The sequence below is a fragment of the Lithobates pipiens genome, unplaced genomic scaffold (assembly GCF_037356315.1).
Source record: "Lithobates pipiens isolate NorthernLeopardFrog02 unplaced genomic scaffold, aLitPip1_a1.2 Scaffold_8, whole genome shotgun sequence".
Classification (NCBI taxonomy): domain Eukaryota; kingdom Metazoa; phylum Chordata; class Amphibia; order Anura; family Ranidae; genus Lithobates; species Lithobates pipiens.
Window position 1 is genome coordinate 619,533,085 of NW_027507903.1, and position 21,641 is coordinate 619,554,725.

At 44.0% G+C, this 21,641-nt stretch overlaps 1 protein-coding gene across 1 annotated transcript in view; it reads right to left on the reverse strand.

Moving 5' to 3' along the window:
- Positions 1-1,181: 1,181 nt before the first annotated feature.
- Positions 1,182-21,641, reverse strand: part of LOC143961445 (vitelline membrane outer layer protein 1-like) — a 100,481-nt gene continuing 80,021 nt past the window's right edge. Inside the window, exon 3 of the mRNA XM_077470739.1 lies at positions 1,182-1,478. Within this exon, the coding sequence (XP_077326865.1) occupies positions 1,190-1,478 (289 nt within the window). The 3' untranslated portion in view covers positions 1,182-1,189. The remainder of the gene's footprint in view (positions 1,479-21,641) is intronic.

A 21,641-nucleotide genomic window follows, 5' to 3' on the forward strand; every position in this document is an offset into this window, starting at 1 on the left:
CGGCTCCATGTCTGAATTGACACAGGGAGCTGTGGCTCAGCTCAGGTGCCCCCATAGCAAGCTGCTTCCTGTGGGGGCACTCAACGGGAGGGAGGGGCCAGGAGAACCAAAGAGGGACCTGAGAAGAGGAGGATCTGGGCTGTTCTGTGCAAAACCACTACACAGAGCAGGTAAGTATGACATGTTTGTTATTTAAAAAACAAACAACCAAAACTTTACTATCAGTTTAACACCACTCAATATACTGTACAATTGACCAATGTGTCCTGGGGGTGGAATCTCACTGACAAAAGACTAATGTGGGTGCTGGGGGTGGGATCTTACTGGGGGAATTAGCTATATGTGTTCAAGAGGTGGGATCTCCATGGAGAATAGCACTCAATATGCAATTTGTTTGATGGATTGTTGTTCCTGCAACCCATGTGCATAGTGGGAATGGGATCTCACTGGAGGAGAGACAAATCTGTGTTCAGAGGATGGAATCTCACTCAGAAAATACAAATCTGTGTGTGGTTGGTTGGCTCTCAATGGGAAAATACCAATATTTGTACAGGGGGTGGAACCTCACCTGGGAAAAACCAATGTATATTCTGGGCACTGTTCGATATTCAATTAATGTGATGGATTGAGGGTACTGCATGCCATGGACATACTGGGGGAGGCATCTCACTGGGGAAAGACCAGTCTGTGTGCGGGGGATCTCAGTGGTCAAATACCAATGTGTATGTGAAGGCGAATTTCACTGGTCAAATACCAATGTGTATGTGAAGGGGAATCTCACTGGTCAAATACCAATGTGTATGTGAAGGGGGATCTCATTGGTGTGATGTCACTACCGGGGAATGCTCTGCATTCACAACTAGAGGCAAAAGCCACCAGTGACACATGGCAAAATTAAATTAGAACTTATGCATTATATCAGTAAGGATATTCCATTCCCAATGTTATATTTGTATTAAACTTTTACTTGTGCCCTTGAAGTTCTCTTTATTCTATGTGATACGTATTCATTGTAATGTATCACAACACATTTATCGAATTTAAACACAACACAACACATTCAACATCTAATCTGATTCCTTAATTAAAGTATTATTTATTTAAAACGATAGCATGAATCATTTTATTGCAAGCAAATCTTCATATTTCTCTTCTTATTTCATTTATTTTTATAATTGTGATCCTGATTTTAACAGCATCTGAAAATAACATTATTCAGGGCCGTGTCATCATCTTTTCCTTGGGGAGGCTCCACTCTGGTTCTGATGCCACAGATTCCATTTTGGCACATGTTACTCCAATCTCCAAATGTTCCCCAGACTCCACCATTACCTGTCAGGATATTATTATCAGAGCATTGGAACATGATGTTGTTGACTGCAGTATCGTCACCCTTGCCCTGAGGCCACTCAACTTGCAGAGCAAATCTGATGAGAAACCCCGAAGGACACCACCGAATACCAGTCCAACTTCCCCATCTGTAATACAAAACCAATAATCTCATTGCTGGTCCAAGGAGATCTGCTTATTTTACATTGCAGCAATACTAGACTTTACTCAAATACTAGGCAATTGGCTTTACATTTGAACTTTGACCATGCACTTAGATGCTCAGAGCCACTGTTTCTACGCACCTTCCCTTTCACTGTTCTGCTATTCTGAAAATGAGAACACTGATGTCAATCTAAGGACTGTGTTGCATGGGAAAATCACAAGTTCACATTTAAAGTGGTTGTAAACCTTTACAGATCACTTTTTACTACAGGCAAGCCTATAATAAGGCTTACCTGCAGCTACCCCAGATATCTCCTAAACCTGCCCGGTTTAGGAGATATCCCCTGCATCATCGGCACATGCACACTGGAGCAATGGCAATGGTTGCTTCAGCTAGTGTGCGGTTACCGGCAGCTCCCACGCACATGCACAGAAGTGACATCATCGTGGGCTCTGGCCAATCACAGCGCCAGAGCCCACGATGCATATATATATATATATATATATATATATATATATATATATATATATATATATATATATATACTGTATGGTTTTGTCAAAGAAAAACGGAAGCACTCACAAGTGGTTATAACTTACAGTATATCATAAATACAGAATTATAATAAATTAAAAAATATAAATAACAAGTGACAAATATAATCAGTGTCAATCATCCTAATAACAGTCTTTTTAATCTTGTTTCACCCTTGCTCAAGTCAAAATGTACATCTCTGTATAAAATACATTGCCTATGGAAAGCAGCTTACTATTATAATATGACTCATTGTAATCAGTGTAGCTGTGTTTGATAGTTCTTGTCTGTTCTTTGTTTCAGTGGCTTTGGGATTAACTGCTTCCCCCTGGTTGTCCATAAATGTTATGGAAGTTAGTGGACAGGAAGGGTCTAAATCAGCAGCTGAATATTTATGTGGCCTTAGCCAATTCCTGGGGAGTTTTCCCAGAGGGTAGCTGGGAGAGAGCATAAATACACTGAGACTCAGGAAAGCTATGATGTAATCGGAATTGCTGAAACTTGGCTTCATTCCTCACATGACTGGGTTATTAATATTTCTGGATATGTACTCTTTCGGAAAGACAGGGTAAAAAGGAAAGGTGGAGGGGTCTGTCTATATGTGAGACGTGATCTCAAAGAGAGTGTGAAAGAGGACCCGGTGGATGGAGAGTGTGATGGAAAGGGCTGCAAGGGCTAGGACAGTGCTAATAAGGTTTTTTTTTAACTACCCAGAAATTGAATGGAGTAATGGCACTGCTGGGACAGTTAAAGGGCAAACATTTATAAACCTATTACAGGACAATTTTATGGTCCAGTTTATTGAGGCCCCAACTAGGAATGATGCTCTGTTTGGACCTGGTAATCTCAAAGCATGCAGAGCGTATTACTAATGTTCAGATAAAGGAACACCTGGGTAGCAGTGACCATAACATGATTTCATTTTATGTTAGCTGCAAGCAAAAATCACATATGGGAAAGATAAAAACACTTCATTTCAAGAGAGCAAATTTTCCAAGGATAAGGGCTGCTCTGCAGGACTTAGACTAGGTGAGAATATTGCCATCAATGGGCACAGAACAGAAATGGGAATTCTTCAAAAAGACTTTTTGTGAACTTACTGCAAAGTATATTGCCATGGGCAATAAGTTTAAAAGGCTAAAAATAAAACCTATGTGGCTCACGGCCAAAGTTAAAAAAGCTATAAACTATAAGAAAAGAGCTTTGAAAAAATATAAAAATTAAGGAACAGTAGTGTCATTTAAATGTTACAAAGAATATAACAGAATATGTAAAAAGGAAATCAAGGATGCAAAAATTCAAAACAAAAGACAGATCAAAAAAAAGATAGTAGGACAAACCCCCAAAAAATCTTCAAATATATTAATAGTAAAAAGGTCAGGTCTGAGCATGGAGGCCCTTTACAAAATAAGCTAGATTGGGAGACTGGGGACAAAGAGAATGCAAATTGAATAAATACTTTCTCTGTGTATACAAAGGAGCATGGGGGAGCTCATGTCCATAATAGGTGGTAGTGGCACAGCCCCAAATCCACAATGGCTCAAAAGTGATATGGTTCAGAAATATTTGGACAGAATAAAGCATCTGGACCTGATGGCATCCACTCACTGATCCTAAAAGAATTGAGCTCTGTAATTTCAAAGCCATTGTATGTAATTTTTAGGGACTCATTAATGACAGGAATAGTGCCACTGGATTGGCGCAGGGCCAATATGGAGCCTATATTTAAAAAGGGAACAAAGTCTTTACCAAGTAACTATAGACATGTTAGTTTAACTTCTATAGTTGGGAAGTTCTTGTTCTTGCAAGAAAAAAATATTTTAAGCAACAGACAGCATGGATTCATGAAAGACAGAAGTTGTCAGACAAACCTGATTTCTTTTTATGAGGAGGTAAGTAAAACCTTGGACAGAGGGGTATACTTGGATTTTGCGAAAGTGTTTGGTACAGTTCCCCACACACAGCTCATGTGTAAGGTAAAGTCAACAGGTTTGGAAATATCAGTTTGTAAATGTATAGAAAACTGGCTAAAAGATAGAGTAGTGGTTAATGATTCTTACTCTGAATGGTCTAAGGTTATCAGTGGTGTACCCCAAGGTTCAGTGCTGGGACCCTTACTTTTTCATATCTTTATAAATGATATTGGGTGTGAGATCAAAATTAACATTTCTGTCTTTGCAGATGACACCAAGCTATGCAGTGGAATAACGTCCTTACAGGATGTCTCCAATTTGCAAGCTGACCTCAATGCTCTGTCTAATTGGGCGACTATGTGGCAGATGAGGTTTAATGTTGAGAAATGTAAAGTTATGCACTTGGGGGCTAAGAATATGCATACTAGGGGGAGTACAACTGGGGGGATCCATAGTGGAGAAGGCTCTGGGGGTTTTGGTAGATCTAATCTGGTACCATGAGGTGAAAGTGTCTGGAGGATATTGAAAAGGGAGCAACCAATTTTCCAAGGACATTAGTTAGTAGGGATGGCCTCTCGGTTCACGGCAAATTTTGCGTGTTTGCGATTCGCCAAACTAGTGGACTATTGGCGCTGTTTGCCCATCAGACATATGTGTTTACAGTGTGAAAGAACTTTGACCCATGATGACACATCCATCATGGGGTACAGGACAGCCAATTGAGACATTTCAGCACATGGACAATTGGACATTCCCCCTACCTTATAAATAGACCTGATCTGGCGGCCATTTAACATTCTGTCTTATGTCAGTGTAGGGACAGGACGCTGTGTGGAGCAGGGAGAGACTGTAGTGACACAAATCACTAGCTATTAGGTCCACGAAAGTCCTTTTAAGGACTGGTATAGGTGTACTACAGTATATAGGGTTCAGTGCACTGCTGTGCTGGTGATTGCAGCTGTCTTTTGTCAGTGTAGGGACAGGACGCTGTGTGGAGCAGGGACAGTCAGTTTAATCACTAGCTATCTATTACTATTAGGTCCGCAAATGTCTTTTTAAGGACTGGTATAGGTGTACAATAAATAGGGTGCTGGTGCACTGCTGTGCTGCAGATTACTGCTCGTTTCTGCAGCAGTCTTTTATCAGAGTAGGGGCTGAGGGACAGTCTGCAAATCACTAGCTACTAGGTCCACAAAGGTCCTTTTAAGGACTGGTATAGGTGTACAATATATAGGGTGCTGGTGCATTGCTGTGCTGCAGATTTCTGCTCGTGTCAGTGCTCTCTATCACAGTGCTGATGTCAGTGCTCTCTATCTCGGTGCTGGTGTCAGTGCTCTCTCTCTATCTCGGTGCTGGTGTCATTGCTCTCTATCTCGGTGCTGGTGTCAGTGCTCTCTCTTTATCTCGGGCTAGTGTGGTGTCAGTGCTCTCTATCTCGGTGCTGGCGTCAGTGCTCTCTATCACAGTGCTGGTGTCAGTGTTCTCTATCTCGGTGCTGGTGTCAGTGCTCTCTCTCTATCTCGGTGCTGGTGTCAGTGCTCTCTATCTCGGTGCTGGTGTCAATGCTCTCTATCACAGTGCTGGGGTCAGTGCTCTCTATTACGGTGCTGGTGTCAGTGCTCTCTATCACGGTGCTGGGATCATCTCCTGCACCCTCTTCATAGACTACCCTGACCTTTCCTCTCCTCCATTGCCTTCATGTGCTCCTGAGTCCTGAATTTAGTCAAAATTTCACAGATAAAAAAAGAATGCTTGTCGTTGTCGATCCCAGATTCACTTCATACTTTTGTTATGTCAGTGGCCATGTGGTGGAATTATGTGTGCGCAGCTAGTAAGTATTTTGTGGCTGAAAATATGACCTGTAGGTTTTTAAGGTTCGCCTGCCATTGAAGTCAATGGGGCCCGCTACCAACTTTGCGGTTCGCAAACTTTTGGGCGCGTTTGCGGTTCGCGTTCACGAAACGTCCAGTCGGAAGTTCATCCATCACTATTATTTAGTACAGACTGGTGAGAGAGATCCAAGAGACTGTGTGCTGTTGCCATCCCTCTTATGCCAGAGTCAGTGTGTTTAAATGGGACATTGTGTTCAATTCTTAGTAAAAGAACTTAACTCGGATGCCCAAAGAGGAAGAGCAAGTTGCAACTACAAAGCTCAATCCATCTACTTGTGCAAAAACTTGTCTCACAGTTCTACAGGAAAATGTTTGATGTCCTTAACTAACTAATGGTTCCTAATGGTTACTGGAGTATCCTACCATTACCTGCTACCTATCCAAGTTCTCATTAACCACTTCCATACCAGGTACTTTCCCCCCTTCCTGCCCAGGACAATTTTCAGCTTTCAGTAACTGTGAATGACAATTGCGCGGTCATGCAACACTGTACCCATACTAAATTTTTATAATTTTCTTCCCACAAATAGAGCTTTCTTTTGGTGGTATTTGATCACCTCTGGATTTTTTATTTATTGCTAAACAAACTAAAAAAAGACAGACATTTGTGAAAAAAAAGTTTCATTGTTTCTGTTATAAAATTTAGTTTTTTTCTTCACTGACGGGCACTGATGTGGCAGCACAGATGGGCACTGATAGGTGGCACTGATAGGTAATATTGATGGGCACTAATAGGCGGCACTGATGGGCACTAATAGGTGGCACTGATGGGCGGCACTAATGGGCACTGATATTCGGCACTGATAGATTGCACTTGATAGGCAGCACCGATGAGGAGCTACTGACAGGCATTACTAATCAGCATCTGAAGGGCATTGACAGGCATTACTGATGGGGCACTGATTGGCACTGACAGGTGTTACTGATGGGGTACAGACTGGCAGCTGGTGGGCACTGATGGGCACCTCTCATGGTGGCTGAGCTGATAATCAATGTACTGATTATCAGCGCAGACCCTCCCTCTGACAGGGAGAGCCTACAGTTGACTCTCCCTGACGGTGCAAACTTAGGAAAGTCTTGTTCGCGCTGAGATCAACTGTGATTGGTCACAGCTAACTACGTGGTAAAGAGCCTCCGTCAGAGGCTCCTTACCATGATCGGAGATGTGGTGTGTCAGAGTGGCACACAGCATCATCGTTCGCCATGCTGTGTGCCCCCTGCTCTATATTCTGAATAATGCTCCTGATGCAGTAGGGAGAGGGCACCCACAAGTGTCAGCTGAGCTGAGGTCAATATATTCTGCTTTGGGTTTATAGAGTTTAGTTAGCAGAGCCAGAACTCACACCAGTGGCAGAACTATCAGGGTGGGTCGCAACATTCGCCCGAAGACTGGGCCCTCCCATTCCACCATTGTGGGGGGGGGCAGGACGGTCAAATAGTGCTCGGGTTTGGACAGACTCGGGGCAGCGGGGGGCGGCGGGGGGCCACGTGGTGACGTTCCAAGGAGGAGGAGGATAGGTCAGCACAAACCAATCCTGCAGAACATCTGCAGAGTCGCACTCCGGCTTGCCTGGTTGGGAAATTTCCCCCTCAGCTCACCATCAGCTGGAGCCCCCTGCCAAGCTAATGTCTCCATTGCTGGCGCCATTTTGTTGAAGTTTGCCAAGATACATAGAGTGGAGTTGGTGTTCAAACAAAATGGCGCACAAAACCCACAACTATGGGACAAATTTTATTTGTTAATGAGATAAACTACACTGAACGGATGGGTGATATGAAAAGGGGGAGTGGGATAGCCAGGAGAAGAGAAGAGGTATACGATTACATGTTTCAGGGTTTAACCCCTTCCTCAGATAAGGTTTAACCTCTTCCTCAGCTTGTTATCTGAGGAAGGTGTTAAACCCCGAAACATGTAATCATATACCGCTCAAGCTCCGGCACCTGCTGTGATACTCATCACATCTCCTGCTCTGATCCGTTCGATCCACCAGGCTTTGCCAATGTCTGCCTGCGGTTGGAGCACGTGAAATGGCTGGGGAGGAGTCCTGTGGTGTCCAGACACCTTGCAGCTCAGCCTCATACCCGCTGCCCCTCCAGCATCTATCTCTGGTCTCACCTGCCACTGCAGCGGCTCTGCCATTTTACACTCCCTGATGTAGCTCGGCTTTGGTTATGGTCGCCTCTCCCAGCTGTTGGGAAGTTTTTTCAGGCTTCCCATTTTTGGTCTGCAGCCCCCTCGGTCCACAGCCCTCACGGAAGCAGGACAGCCATTTCTCCACCACCTTTTGGCTCCATTGCTGCCACTATCACAGTGGGTTTGGCCATTCTGATGATTTTTCCCATTTGTACTGTGTATTGGTTACATATTTTATCAGCAATAAACTTTTAAATTTCACATGGATTCCATCTCCAATTGATTCCTTGCCACCTCCTGGATCTGCACTTCCCAATTCAGTTTTTTTTTCTGTTTCTCATTTGGTCATTTGAGTGCGGTAGCAGTGGTCCAGTGTGAGTTTTATAATTACTTTGGCTCCTTGGTTTAGTTTCTGTGCTTGGCTCCCTGATGGAATTTCTATTTTAGCCACCCAGATTGCACCCTTAAGCCCCGTACACACGAGAGGACTTATGTCTGACAGACTTCCGAAGGAGTCCTGCCGGAGTTCTGCCGGAGTTCCGACAGAGTTCTGACGGACTTTCCGAATGAACGGACTTGGCCACACACAATCACACCAAACTCCGACGGATTCGAACGTGATGACGTACGACTGGAGTCGAATAAGGAAGTTCATAGCCAGTAGCCAATAGCTGCCCTAGCGTCGGTTTTAGTCCGTCGGAATAGCATACACACGAGCAAATTTTTCGAAGGGACCAGGTCCGGCGGAGTTCCGTCGGAAAAATTTGAAGCATGTTCCATTTCTAAAGTCCGTCAGACTTTTGCGAATCAAAAGTCCGTTGCAGCCCACACACGATCGAATAGTCTGACGGAATCAGTCCGTCTGACTTTGGATGTTGAAAAGTCCGCTCGTGTGTACGCGGCATTACATTTCTTGTTGCATTATTTGTAAAGTTGGAATGCTGATGATGATCCCTCAACATTGTATTTTTTGAAGGCCTTCTTCTTTGCTTTTATATGCATTTTTATGTTGGAGTTAAGCCACCCAGGACTTTTATTACCTCTTTTAAATGTATTTCCCATTGGGACGCACTGGGTAATGCCCTTATTTAATATGCTCTTAAAGCATACCTGTAAGAGAATTCCGGTAAACAAACGTGCATAGGTGTGCAGGCATGTCCACACCAGAAACATGTATTGGCACATGCATGGGTGGGCACAAGCAGGCGTGCACGCACACACGCCTATTTAAACCAAGCAATGACATGAACACATTGCTGAGTGGTCTTTCAGCTTGTTCCTGTTGACCTGTGTCCTGATCTGTTTCCAGTTTACCTGTGTTTGACCTGGCTTCACCTGAATCCTCCGCTGGAGTCCAGACTTCTGCCTAACTACCTGTGACCTTGGCCTGTGTTTGACTCTGCTCTTGTCTCATGCTCCTGTACCTTGCTGCCCGATTGTGTACCGAACCCGGCTTGTATCCTGTCCCTGCTTCAGCCTCACATTCTTGTACCTGCTCTGCCCGGCTGTTGCTGTCCCCCTGGCTTATCTTCCAGCTATGCTTCCGCCTACTGATCCAGCGACATGAAGTTCCAGTTCCCAGTGCCTGTCCAGTGATCTACGGCCATCGGGTTCCTGTCAAGCATCAGTTGGTGCCACCTGCTATACTGGCCTTGTGCCACTCTGTGTTCTACATTCTCTGTCATCTCAATCAGGAACGTTGGATGGGAGGTGCATGAGAAGACCTCTCTACAGCTCAGTCTCCACTTGGTATGTGTCAATACCTATTTCTCTTCCATGTTCTTTGTTCCTAAGATTTTATACCAATTTGTATATTCTAGCAAGGCTCATAGTTGAGGGAAGTTGGCTCTTTTGAATTTCAGTGTCTTTGTATTCCCTTTATGTTTCATATTTGTGTGATTTATTCTGAAACGAATTGACCTCATGTGACATGAGTCACTTTTGGGCACAGGATGATTGAGAAAATATATTTTGGATTACTTAAAATGAGAAAGTATATCTTGGATTACTAAAAATGAGACAGTAATATTTATCCACAATATCTCCCAGGATATATGTAAAGACTATTCGTGCTTTGTTTGATTCTGAACCCAACATGTTAGTTGAGAGAGCTGATCGCCTTGGCCTCTAGAACTGGGTAGGAGCCGGACAGTCTACTCCTACTATAGTTTTTTGTCTACCAGACTGAAGAGGGGGGGAGATCACTGTTTGTATTGTTAATTGTAATTAGCTCCGGCTATTGTGAGAAGGTGTCCTGTGTTTATACTAATGTGCGAAGCTTGGTGACAACAAGTTTGACCTGTAGTGAAATCCTGATTAATAGTACAATGCCTAGGAGGGCACAGGGTCACATCGGCTGCTTTAAGGGGTTCGATAATTAGTTCATGTTAATTCTGTTTTTGGTTACAGTTGTATTGTTAGAGTAATATGAGCAGGAGGGGGGCCTCCTCTTCTACTGTATATAAGACTTGTAATGACACCCCCAGTATGAAAGGGGTTAAAGTTATTTAAGATATTCCCTTCCTGAACACCAAGGCAGCTACCGAACACTCCAATCAGCCGAACAAGAAACCCATATGAATAATTTTCCCCCAAGTACGAATCGAGGCTCTGTATTGTATATGCTCTGTATATGCTTCATGCAGAAGATGATACATTATCAGAAGTTTAAACACAGGACATATTCTCACAATAGCAGGAGCTCCACTAGGAGTCAGCCCGTCTCCTACATTGTACAGAGGTCAACGTAATCAGCTCTTTCAATTAAGTTCATGTTGAGTTCAGAATCAAACAAACCAAGAATAGTCTTTACATATATCCTGGGAGATATTTGGGATACATATTACTGTCCCATTTTAAATAATCCAATCACATCTCAGGGATCATTCTTTTTTTGGTCACCCTATGCCCAACAGTGACTCCCGTCACATGGCTTCCTCCTTTTGGGACACTCTGGCAGACCCGGCTTGATCTTTCTCGGGTCAACTTGGGGATGTCCGGAACTAGAAAGCTGGAGTGACGTCTGTTTGCTGGGGCAACCCATCAGCATTGCCATTTTGCTTACCAGGTCAGTAGCTGATGGTGAAATTGTAAGGTTGCAGGGCTAAGCTCCACCGCAGCAACCTGCCATTGTCTCCTGAGACCCGGTTAAGCCAGACCAATGGGTTGTGGTTGGTGACTAATGAAAATTCCTGTCCGTAAAAATAAGGGTTCAGCGTTTTAAGGGCCCAGACCAGGGCCAAGCATTCCTTCTCCACTGCCGCATAGCTCACTTCCTGGGGTAATAGCTTTCTGCTCAGGTATGCGATAGGGTGTTCTCCTCCATCCTCTCGAATTTGGCTCAGCACAGCCCCCAGTCCAAACATGGAAGCATCTGTGTGGACAAGGAATTTTTTTTTTGGTACTGGGGCAGCCAAGACAGGGCCATTTACAAGTGCTTGCTTGAGGCCTAGAAATGCGGCCTCACAAGCTGGAGACCACAGGACATGTCTAGGTAAATTATTTTTCGTCAGATCAGTAAGGGGCTTGGCGATAGCACTATAATCAGGGACAAAATGTTGCTAATACTCTGCAGTCCCCAAGAAGGCTAATAACGGGTCTTAGTACAGGGTGTGGGGCAGTTAGCTACTGCCTCTACCTTGGCTGGCTCTGGTCTCTGGTTCCCACACCCTACTCTGTGTCCCAGGTACTGCATCTCCCCCATACCTAGATGGCACATGTCTGCTTTCAAGGTCAGGCCTGCGGCTTGAATCTTGTCTGGAACCACCCCTACGTGAACCAGGTGCTCCTCCCAAGATCCACTGTAGATCGCAATGTCATCCAGGTATGTACATGCAAAATCCTGAAAGCCATTGAGGAGCCTATCCACCATACGTTGGAAGGTAGCCGGGACATTTTTCATCCCAATGGCATGACCATAGACTGGCACAGGCCAAACTAAGTAACAAATGCCGACTTGGGGATAGCATCCTTGGTCAGGGGAATCTGCCAATAGCCCTTACACTGGTCTATTGTAGTTAAATAATGTCCCCATGTTAAACGATCTAGCAGTTCTCCTGGAGAAAGCCTGCTGGCTTTCTCCACTACTAGGACTGCCTGGCTGGATTCAATGGACAGTCTGGCTTTTTGTGCCCTAGCTGTTTACACCCGAAACACCTGGTTGTGAGTAGTCCTGGGAGTTGAACCTGGGTTGCTGAGAATAAGTCGCCGCTGGAGGTGGTGCTGTATGATGGTACGACTGTGGTTGGTAGGAGTCAGCTGGAGGGGGTGCCGCTGATCGATACTCCACCCGAACTGTTGTCTTAACTACATGATTATCCAGTTTGCGGGTGTCTGTGTATTCGTCTGCCAGACAAGCTGCTTCAGGCAAGTTGAAAGGTTTTCGGTCCCAGACCAACTCTCTGACTTCTGGGGACAGCAGGAACAGCTGCAGCACCTTTTCCCCAGATACTGCTTGGCATCCAGTGACCCAGTGGGATGCTGTGCGGTGTAGGCGGCATGCCCACTTGGTATATGAGTCTCTAGTCTGCTTGCTCGTCTCTCAGAACCACCTCCAGTATGCCTCCTGTGTGACGGCATACCTGGCCAAAAGTGCTTCTTTTACCAGACCATAGTTCATAATCTCCTCATCTGGGATGGCCCTGAACGCTTCACTGGCCTGGCTGGAAAATTTCCCAGACAAAATGGTAACCCATTCCTCTGTGGGCACCCGGGGGGGGGGGGCTCACCAATATGGTCACATGGGAATTAACAGCACTGCGTCCGTTTTCAGTCCTCTTCACCTACTGCCGCTAATCCCCCAGACTCGCCTGCATCCCAGGACCAGGCATGCGGAGGAGGCAAAAGGACCAGCCGCAGACCTTAAAACTGCCCGATTTCTACCCGGCCATGACTCGCGGGTTACGACAAAATGGAGGCAGGAGTCCACAAGCGCTGCATATCACCAGACCTCTAGTGCCAGCAGTGCCTGATCACACAAGGAGAGCGGAGAGAGACACAGATGCAGATTCTGCTGCAGATGACACTCAATTTAATGACTTCAGCTCTCCCTGTGGCTCTCCCTGTGGCTCTCCCTCAACTAGGAGCCCTGTAAAATCCAAACCAAGACTAGATCCAGAGTCAGATACACATAACAACAGATACTCTGCACTATCTATGGAGGTGAGTGTATCCCAAAACATGGATGCAAATACTACACCGTTTCCCACCACGGGACAACCTATTTCTGACGTTACTATGAAAAAGATGCTGATGTCCTTAAGATCCTCTCTACATTCAAATATGATATCATGTATTCAATAGTGCAGAGCAGAAATGCATGACCTCGGGGACAGGGTTCACCAAGTGGAGTCAAGGATGTGTAAAATCACATCATCCTTCAATGCGTTTGTGGACTCCCACTCGTCACAACAAGAGGTCATATCCAAACTCCAGTTAAAATTAGCCGATCTCGAAGATCGCTCTCGCAGAAACAACTTAAAGATCTGCGGGATCCCCAAAACAACTACCTACCTATGTCCGTGGCCTCTTTCAAGCGGCGATCCCATCATTGCCCCCAACGGACCTCATTATTGACAAAATTCATAGGGTACCAAAACCATCCTTTCTGCCCAAGAGGTTCCAAGAGATGTGCTGCTGGGAGTTAATTTCTTTCAAACCAAAGAAAAAATTCTCAATGCATTCCGCAAATCAGAAAACCTCCCAGATCACGCTGCCAACCTGCAAGTGCTACTTAACTTCTCGCAACACTACAACATTACATTACAACAACGTCGCAACATGGCGACACTCACCAAAGCTCTGAGGAACAACAAGATAATTTACCGATGGAAATATCCAGCCAAACTCAGCATCTCCTACAAAGGCTCCAATCACCTTATCAACTGCCTGGAAGAAGGCCTTCACCTCCTGAAAAATTGGCGGATACTACAACCAGACATGGGACTCCTTCTGACAAAGTCCCCCAAGATTGGCAAATCAAACACCAGTGGAAATCAGTTGCAAAACAGCTATGGACCTTCCGTTCGACTCCTTCACTAGGATTCCTCGAGTGCCGTTGATACCTGTCACCGTACCATCACCCTGCTGTTTTTTGCAGCCTAACTGTCTTGTCCTTTCGGACCCCTTTCTTAACTTTAAGTTTGCTAGTTAAAGTTCAGTTTCTTGGTCCCCTGTTGGGATCGTTGCAGCTCATTTTTCACATTTAGCTTTCATTCAACCTTAAGCATTGGTATTCCATGTCTACACTCAATATAATTTCGGACATATCTCTCTCCACCTCTGCACTCCTCCCCCAACTTTATCCGGCACTTTACATCTTTCTACTTCCAAATTTACACTCTTGTCATATAAGAGAACCTTTCTCTCTTATCGAGATCAGTCAAACTACCCTCATGGATTAATATATCATCTGGAACTATACTCATGAATCTTAAACTCCTTTATATAAAGGCAAGAGGACTTAACCATCCTGCCAAAGGAATATCCACATATTCTCCCAGGTACAATTCCTATTCTAGGATAGATATGTTTTTATCAGATAAGATATTGTTGCAGAGAATGTCCCACTTATCTATCCAAGACATAAGGTGGTCCGACCACGCCCTCATCATAATTCAAATAGAGGGTGGGAATGCCTTTGCAACAACACGAATATGGAGATGCAATGAATCGATAATCCAAGACCCAGAATCACAAAAAGAGACAACCCAACAACTAGAAGAATTCTTTCGCCTTAACAACCCATGCAACGCTAATTCCTTTATTAATTGTAATGCCCATAAGGCATATATATGCGGTGTTCTTATACAAAGGAATGCCAGATTACGACGCACCTGATCAGCGAAAATTACGGATCTCCTTATCTGTGATTTGGAGTTGCAAAACCATTCAAACCAAACTACATATTTGGCCTGGAAGTTGTCCGGTCTTTGCTTCAACCTTAGAGAAATGTTCTGTACCCAAAATGATCATTATATGCGTAAGCTTAAATTAAATTACTATGCGAATAATAACAAAGCAGGTAAATTTTTAGCCAACTGTTTCAAAGTACAAAGAATTAAAAGTAAAATCTCACATAGTTCCCATTCCACAACCTCTGCCAAAGTTGAGAACCCGCAGGTAATTGCAGACACTTTCGCAGACAACTACTCTTCGTTGTACAATCTTAAAGATGATCCCACAACTCCACAACCGATCAGCGTGGACATGGATAACTTCCTGACCTAAATCACTGTATACCGCTCTTTCTATATCTCAGTTACAATCATTAAATACCCCATTCTCCTTAGCAGCGCTTGAGCGTGCTATACAATCTCTCCCGGCCAAGTAAAGCCCCTGATCCAGATGAACTTTCAAACGCATATTATAAAAAATTCAGTCACACTCTAATTCCCAACCTACTACCCCTATTCAACGAAGCCATGTCCATGGGCACTTTCCCAGTAGAAATGCTTAAAGCCTTTGTCATTATCCTGCCCAAGCCTGGAAAATCCACCATCTAACCTTCCTCCCATTTCTTTATTAAATGTGGACATCAAACTGTACGCTAAATTATTAGCAAACAGACTTTTCGACATTATGCCATTATTAGTGAGACAAGACCAAACAGGGTTCACTAAGGATCGCCAGGCCTCTGATGCCACAAGACGTTTACTAAATATTATCCACTAAGAATGAGCCAAACACCCCCCCGGTTCGGTTCGCACCAGAACCTGCGAACAGACCTAAACTTCGTGTGAATTTTAGAACCCTATTAAAGTCTATGGGACTTGAACGTTCAAAAGTTCAAAATGCGAAATTTAAAGGCTAATATGCAAGTTACTGTCCTAAAAAGTGTTTGGGGACCTGGGTCCTGCCCCAGGGGACATGTATGAATGCAAAAAAAGTTTTAAAAACGGCCATTTTTTCGAGAGCAGTGATTTTAATAATGATTAAACTGAAACAATGAAAGTGTAATATTCCTTTAAATTTCATACCTGAGGGGTATCTATAGTATGCCTGTGAAGGGGCGCATGTTTCCCATGCTTAGAACTTTCCCTGCACAAAGTGTAATTTCTGCAGGAAAAAAAAGTCATTTAAAATCACTTGCGGCTATAATGAATTGTCGGCTCCCGTAATACAGAGAACACTCATTGAAAGTCATTGATAAAAAAAAAAAAGCGTGGGGTTCCCCCAAATTCAATTACCAGGCCCTTCAGCTCTAGTATGGATATTAAGGGGAACCCCGTGTCAAATTTTTAAAAAAAATTGACGTGGGGTTCCCCCTAAATCAGTTCTGGTATGGATATTAAGGGGAACCCCGTGTCAAATAAAAAAAAAAATTGACTAAAAATCCATACCAGACCCTTTATCCGAGCACGCAACCTGGCAGACAACAGGAAAAGAGGGGGGGACGAGAGAGCACCCCCCTGAACCGTACCAGGCTACATGCCCTCAACATTGGGAGGACAAGGGGACCCCCAGATCCTGCCCCCCCCGTTTGAAATGGTAAGGGGGTACCCCTACCATTTCGCAAAGAAAGTGTAAAAAATAGTTAAATAAGACAAATGCACTTTTGAAAAATTCCTTTATTAAAAATAATTTTTTTTTTTAAAAGATTCCAGCGGTGGTAATCCACTCTTGCTATACAGTGACGGATGATCATCTCTCCGGGATCCAGCGATGGGTGATCTCTCAGTCCAGTGCAGCGCAGTCCATCCATGTAAAAAAATTTTTTACATTTGACGCGGGATTCCCGTGAAGGGTCTGGTATGGATATTTAGGGGAACTCCACGCCATTTTTTTTTAAAATTGAAGTGGGGTTCCCCTTAATATTAATAGTAATTGAATTTGGGGGAACGCTTTTTATTTTTTTTTTTTTTTTTAATCAATGACTTTCAATGAGTGCTCTCAGTATTGCGGAGAGCCAACAATTCATTATAGCCGCGAGTGATTTTAAATGACTTTTTTTTCTGCAGAAATGACACTTTGTGCAGGGACAGTTCTAAGCACGGGAAACATGCGCCCCTTCACAGGCATACTATAGACACCCCCCGGTACAAAATTTAAAGGAATATTACACTTTTATTATTTCACTCTTTTTGTATTTAATCTTCTTTATTTGACTTTTCTTCCTTCATACAAAACTTCATAATACAAACCAGCATAAAATCATGTAACAAAAAATTATTTTTATAAAAAATATCATTACTCCTGCCCTTCTCCTCCTCTGTTCCTTTCTTTTTTCCTTCCTTCCCTTCCTTCTTTCCTTTCCTTTCTTCCTTTCCCTCACTTTTTAATCAGATGGGATACCCCATTTCAGCCAGGGTCTCCATATTTTCTCAAACCCTCTAAGGTTTCCCCTTTGTATATATACTGTCTTCTCTTTCCATAATAGTTCACTGAATAACTTGGATCCATTCACTCAATAGCGGTGCCTCAGAATGCCATTTCTGTGTGATCAGTTTTCCTGCTGGAAATAAGCAGCGTATAACTGCCAGTGTGGTGCTCTTCCGTCCCCCTGGGGTCTTCCTGTATTCTAATACACAGAGTTTAGGCTCTTAAATCCAGCTCTGTCACAAAGATCTTATTTATAGTTTTAACAACTCCCCCCCAGTAGCGAAACAACTTTGAGCATCTCCATACCATATGTATACGATCCCCACACCCTTGGCATCTAGGGCAGTTGGCATCCGCTCTCCTTCCAAACAAAAACAACCTCTTGGGGGTATAATAGGCCCTACAGTATATACCGACATCAGGTGTGATACTTTTTGTGAAGGGGAGACCGATATCATTGGCCCCAACTTCATTATTCTCCTCTGAGATTTCCCCTATATCCTCTTCCCATCTCCTCTTTTGGTTAGAGGAGTCAGGGTCCATGTCAGAGCCGTTACACATCTGGCCATATATAGTAGATATGAATCCCCTTTAAGTATCTTTTGGGACAGGGGGGTTTTATCCCACAGAGGTATCTGTGGACCAAACTGGGCTACCAGGGCATGCCGGAGCTGTAAGTATCTATAAAATGTCTGTTGCGGTATATTATATTCCTTTTTTAAATCTGAGAATGTTTTTAGAATTCTACCGTCATATTATTGAATCAGCCTAGTTATACCCTGTCACTCCCATATATTAATCTTCCCAATTAATAATACTTCCTGTAAATTCTTATTATCCCACAGAGGTGTATACTCTAACGGTCCTGTACATCCCATCAATGTTTTTACTGTTTTCCATACCTTGCTCATCATATTTGTTATAGGGTTCATATACTGAAAGGAATCTGCCTCCAGCACATCCACCAGCGTTTCATGTAAATCTCCTGTCAGCATTATTCTACCACTTTAATTACCCCCCACATGATCACAACCCACCAGATGCTGCAACTGCGCCGCCAGATAATAGTTCCTAGGGTGGGGTACCGCCAGTCCCCCTCTTTCCGTTGGTAACTGTAATGTCTGGAGCCGGATCCTTGCCTGGCCACATTTCCAAATCAGCTCCCGAAAAAGAGTTTCAAACTTTTTAAACCACTTTTTGCATATCCAAACCAGGGCATTATGCAAGGTGTATAACAATTGTGGCATCCATATCATCTTGATCAAACTACACCGACCTGCCTCCGATAAAGGAAGCCAGCTCCAGACATCACAATTCCGTTTAAATTTACTCAATAGTGGAATTATATTTTTATTAATGTACTGATTAAGATCTGTTGTTAAGTATATACCAAGATTGCATCTACCACCTCCATTTGTGGTGTCCCCAGTGCAACCGCAGCATCTAGAGGGTCAACTCGAAGCAACTCTGACCTCCCCCAATTAATTACTAATCCCATAAATCTACCAAATTCTTCTACTAGTTTAATTGCCTTCCTAAGAGATTGACAGGTGTCTCCTAAAAAGAAAAAGGAGAACATCATCCGCATAAAATGCGATTCTCTCCTCCCCACCCCCTTTCCTCTGAAACCCTATTATCTCAGGGTTTGACCTAACTGCGGTTGCCAGCGGCTCCATTGCAAGTGCAAAAAGTAGGGGAAATAGTAGGCACCCCTGCCTTGTCCCTCTGCTCATTTCTATTTTTTCAGAATATTCATTATTAATTCTTACTTTGAACTAGGGGCTCTATACATCATTTTAATCCATCCAATAAAAGAAGGTCCAAAACCATATTTCTCCAAAACACCCCATAGGTACTCCCACTCTAGACTATCAAAAGCCTAAGGCCGCGTACACACGGGCGGATTGTCCGCCCAACTTAGTTCGTCAGACAGTCTGACAGACAATCTGTCCAACTTTTGAATGAACGACTTGACCACACACGATGAACGAACAGTCCGCTGAAAACTTGCGCGATGACGTGTACAGCACGTATGACGGGACTAGAAATTCGACGTCCAATACACTGCAATGCAACCTTCGCCGTCGAAATCCTTTCTGAGCATGCGCCGTACTTAGTCCGTCCAACTTGCCTACACATGAGCGGACTGTCCGCTGAAACCAAGTTTGGACGGACAAAATTACGGAAATTCCGTAAGACTTTGTTCGTCAGACAGTCCGCTGAAAAAGTCCGCTGAAGCCCACACACGAGCGGATTGTCCGCTGAAACACGGTTCAGCGGACTAAGTTGGGCGGACAATCCTCTCGTGTGTACGCGGCCTTAGTCACATCCAGGGACAGGATAGCTCTTAATTCCTTATTTACCGATGGCGTCTGGATATTCAGGAATGCCCTTCTAATATTCATGCTAGTGGATCGTCCCGCAATGAATCCTGTCTGATGAATTTATACGTTTTTTTAATGATTTTGTTTAACCTATTTGATAGTACCTTAGCTAAGATTTTAACTTCTGAACATAGCAGTGATATCAGCCTATACGAGGCTGCGTCCAAGGGGTCCTTTCCTTCTTTAGGTATCACAATAATAGTCGCCTCCATCATAGAGGCTGGCAACATCCCCTCGACCATCGCCCCCCTCAATGTCCTAAGCAACTCTGGGAGCAAGGTCTCACTATATTGTTTATATGTCTCCACCGGGAGGCCATCTGGTCCTGGAGATTTTTGGATGGCCATCCCAGCCACAGCCTGCTGTAACTCGCCTAGGGTTATAGGGGCCTCCAAGTCTTCCCTCTCCTCTTGAGTAAGGGTTGAAAGCTCCACACTCTCCAGAAAGGCACCCATATCTTCTTCCACCCTCTTTACTTGTGAGCTATAGAATTCCCTATAAAAGGCCCCAAACGTTTCTACTATCTCCTTCGCATGTGTAGAGACTGCCCCTTTCATAGTCCTGATCATTGGAATAGCAGATGAGGGGGAGTTAGTTTTCACCAATTGGGCCAACATTCTTCCCACCCCCTCCCCTTCCCCAAAGAGGCGCTGCTTCTGAAATAACCGCCTATTTTCTTCCCTTTTTATAATTGCTATCTTATACCCCTGCTGTTTATTTAACCATATTTTCTGTTTCTCAAGTGTTGGATCCTTAATGTAGTTATTCTCTGCCTCTATCAATTCCTTCCTGATAATTTCCTCCCATCTCCTAGATTTCTGTTTAATTTTGGCCACTGCTGAATCAAGATACCTCTGAGAAATGCTTTTAGGGTGCCCCAAATTATATTGGTTGGAGCAGTGCCTGTGTTAAACTCTATAAACACTTTTAACTTTGGTGGAACTTCTTCTACATCCTTCATTAATTCAAACCAAAATGGGCTTATTCTCCAACCCCCCGTTGTTCTCCCCCCCCCCCCCAGACTCAGTGACACCTTCAGAAGTGAATGATCCGATAGCCCTCTAGGGATAGGGACCAATGTGAGTGTATAATGTACAGGGATAGGGACAATTGTAGACACTCACTCAGGTTGAACTGGATGGATTGGTGTCTTTATTCAACCTAACTAACTATGAAACTATGAAACTATATACTCTATATTCCTTATGCTTTGTAGCGCTTCCACATTACCCAGGGCCATGTCTATTTTGGAAAGTGTGGAATAAGATCCTGAAAAACAGGAATATTGCTTGACACTCAAATTCCTCTCTCTCCACATATCCAGTAATCCCAATTCCTTCAAAAAATAGCTCAACCTTGTTGCCCCCAGTTCCCCTGTTTGAATTCTGGGGGCAAATCTATCAGCCCCACTATCAAGCACTTCATTAAAGTCTCCCATTATTATAAGCGGCACATCTTCCTTATCCGCCATGAAAACCATAAGTCTATACACTACCTCCATCTTAAATAGAAGCGGTATATAGACATTTGCCAACACATAGTGTTTATCCTCTAAGACACAAAAAATATATAATGGCCCAATTCATTAATACTGGCCTGTCTGCAGGAAAAAATCACCCCCATTCCTATCATCACACTCATCAGTGGCGGAATTATAGGGGCGCCCTTGCTGCAGGGGGGCCTTGAGGGATAGATTCATGCTTAGCATAGCATGAATCTATCCATGGCCACTGCTGCCATCCCCATATTTAGGTGTCTGGACCCTTTTGGGGTGCCGGGCACCTAAATCACAGCGGCGGGGGGTGTTTTTGCAGCACCTGATTAGAGCCATGGGCTCTAATAGGCTTCAAAATGGGTGAACTGCGAACGCCATGCTTGACGCTCACAGTTCACCCAGATGTGTTAGAAAAGTGAATTAATATTCACTTTCCTAACACTGAACCGCCTCTCCACCAATCAGGTGTGCGTGTC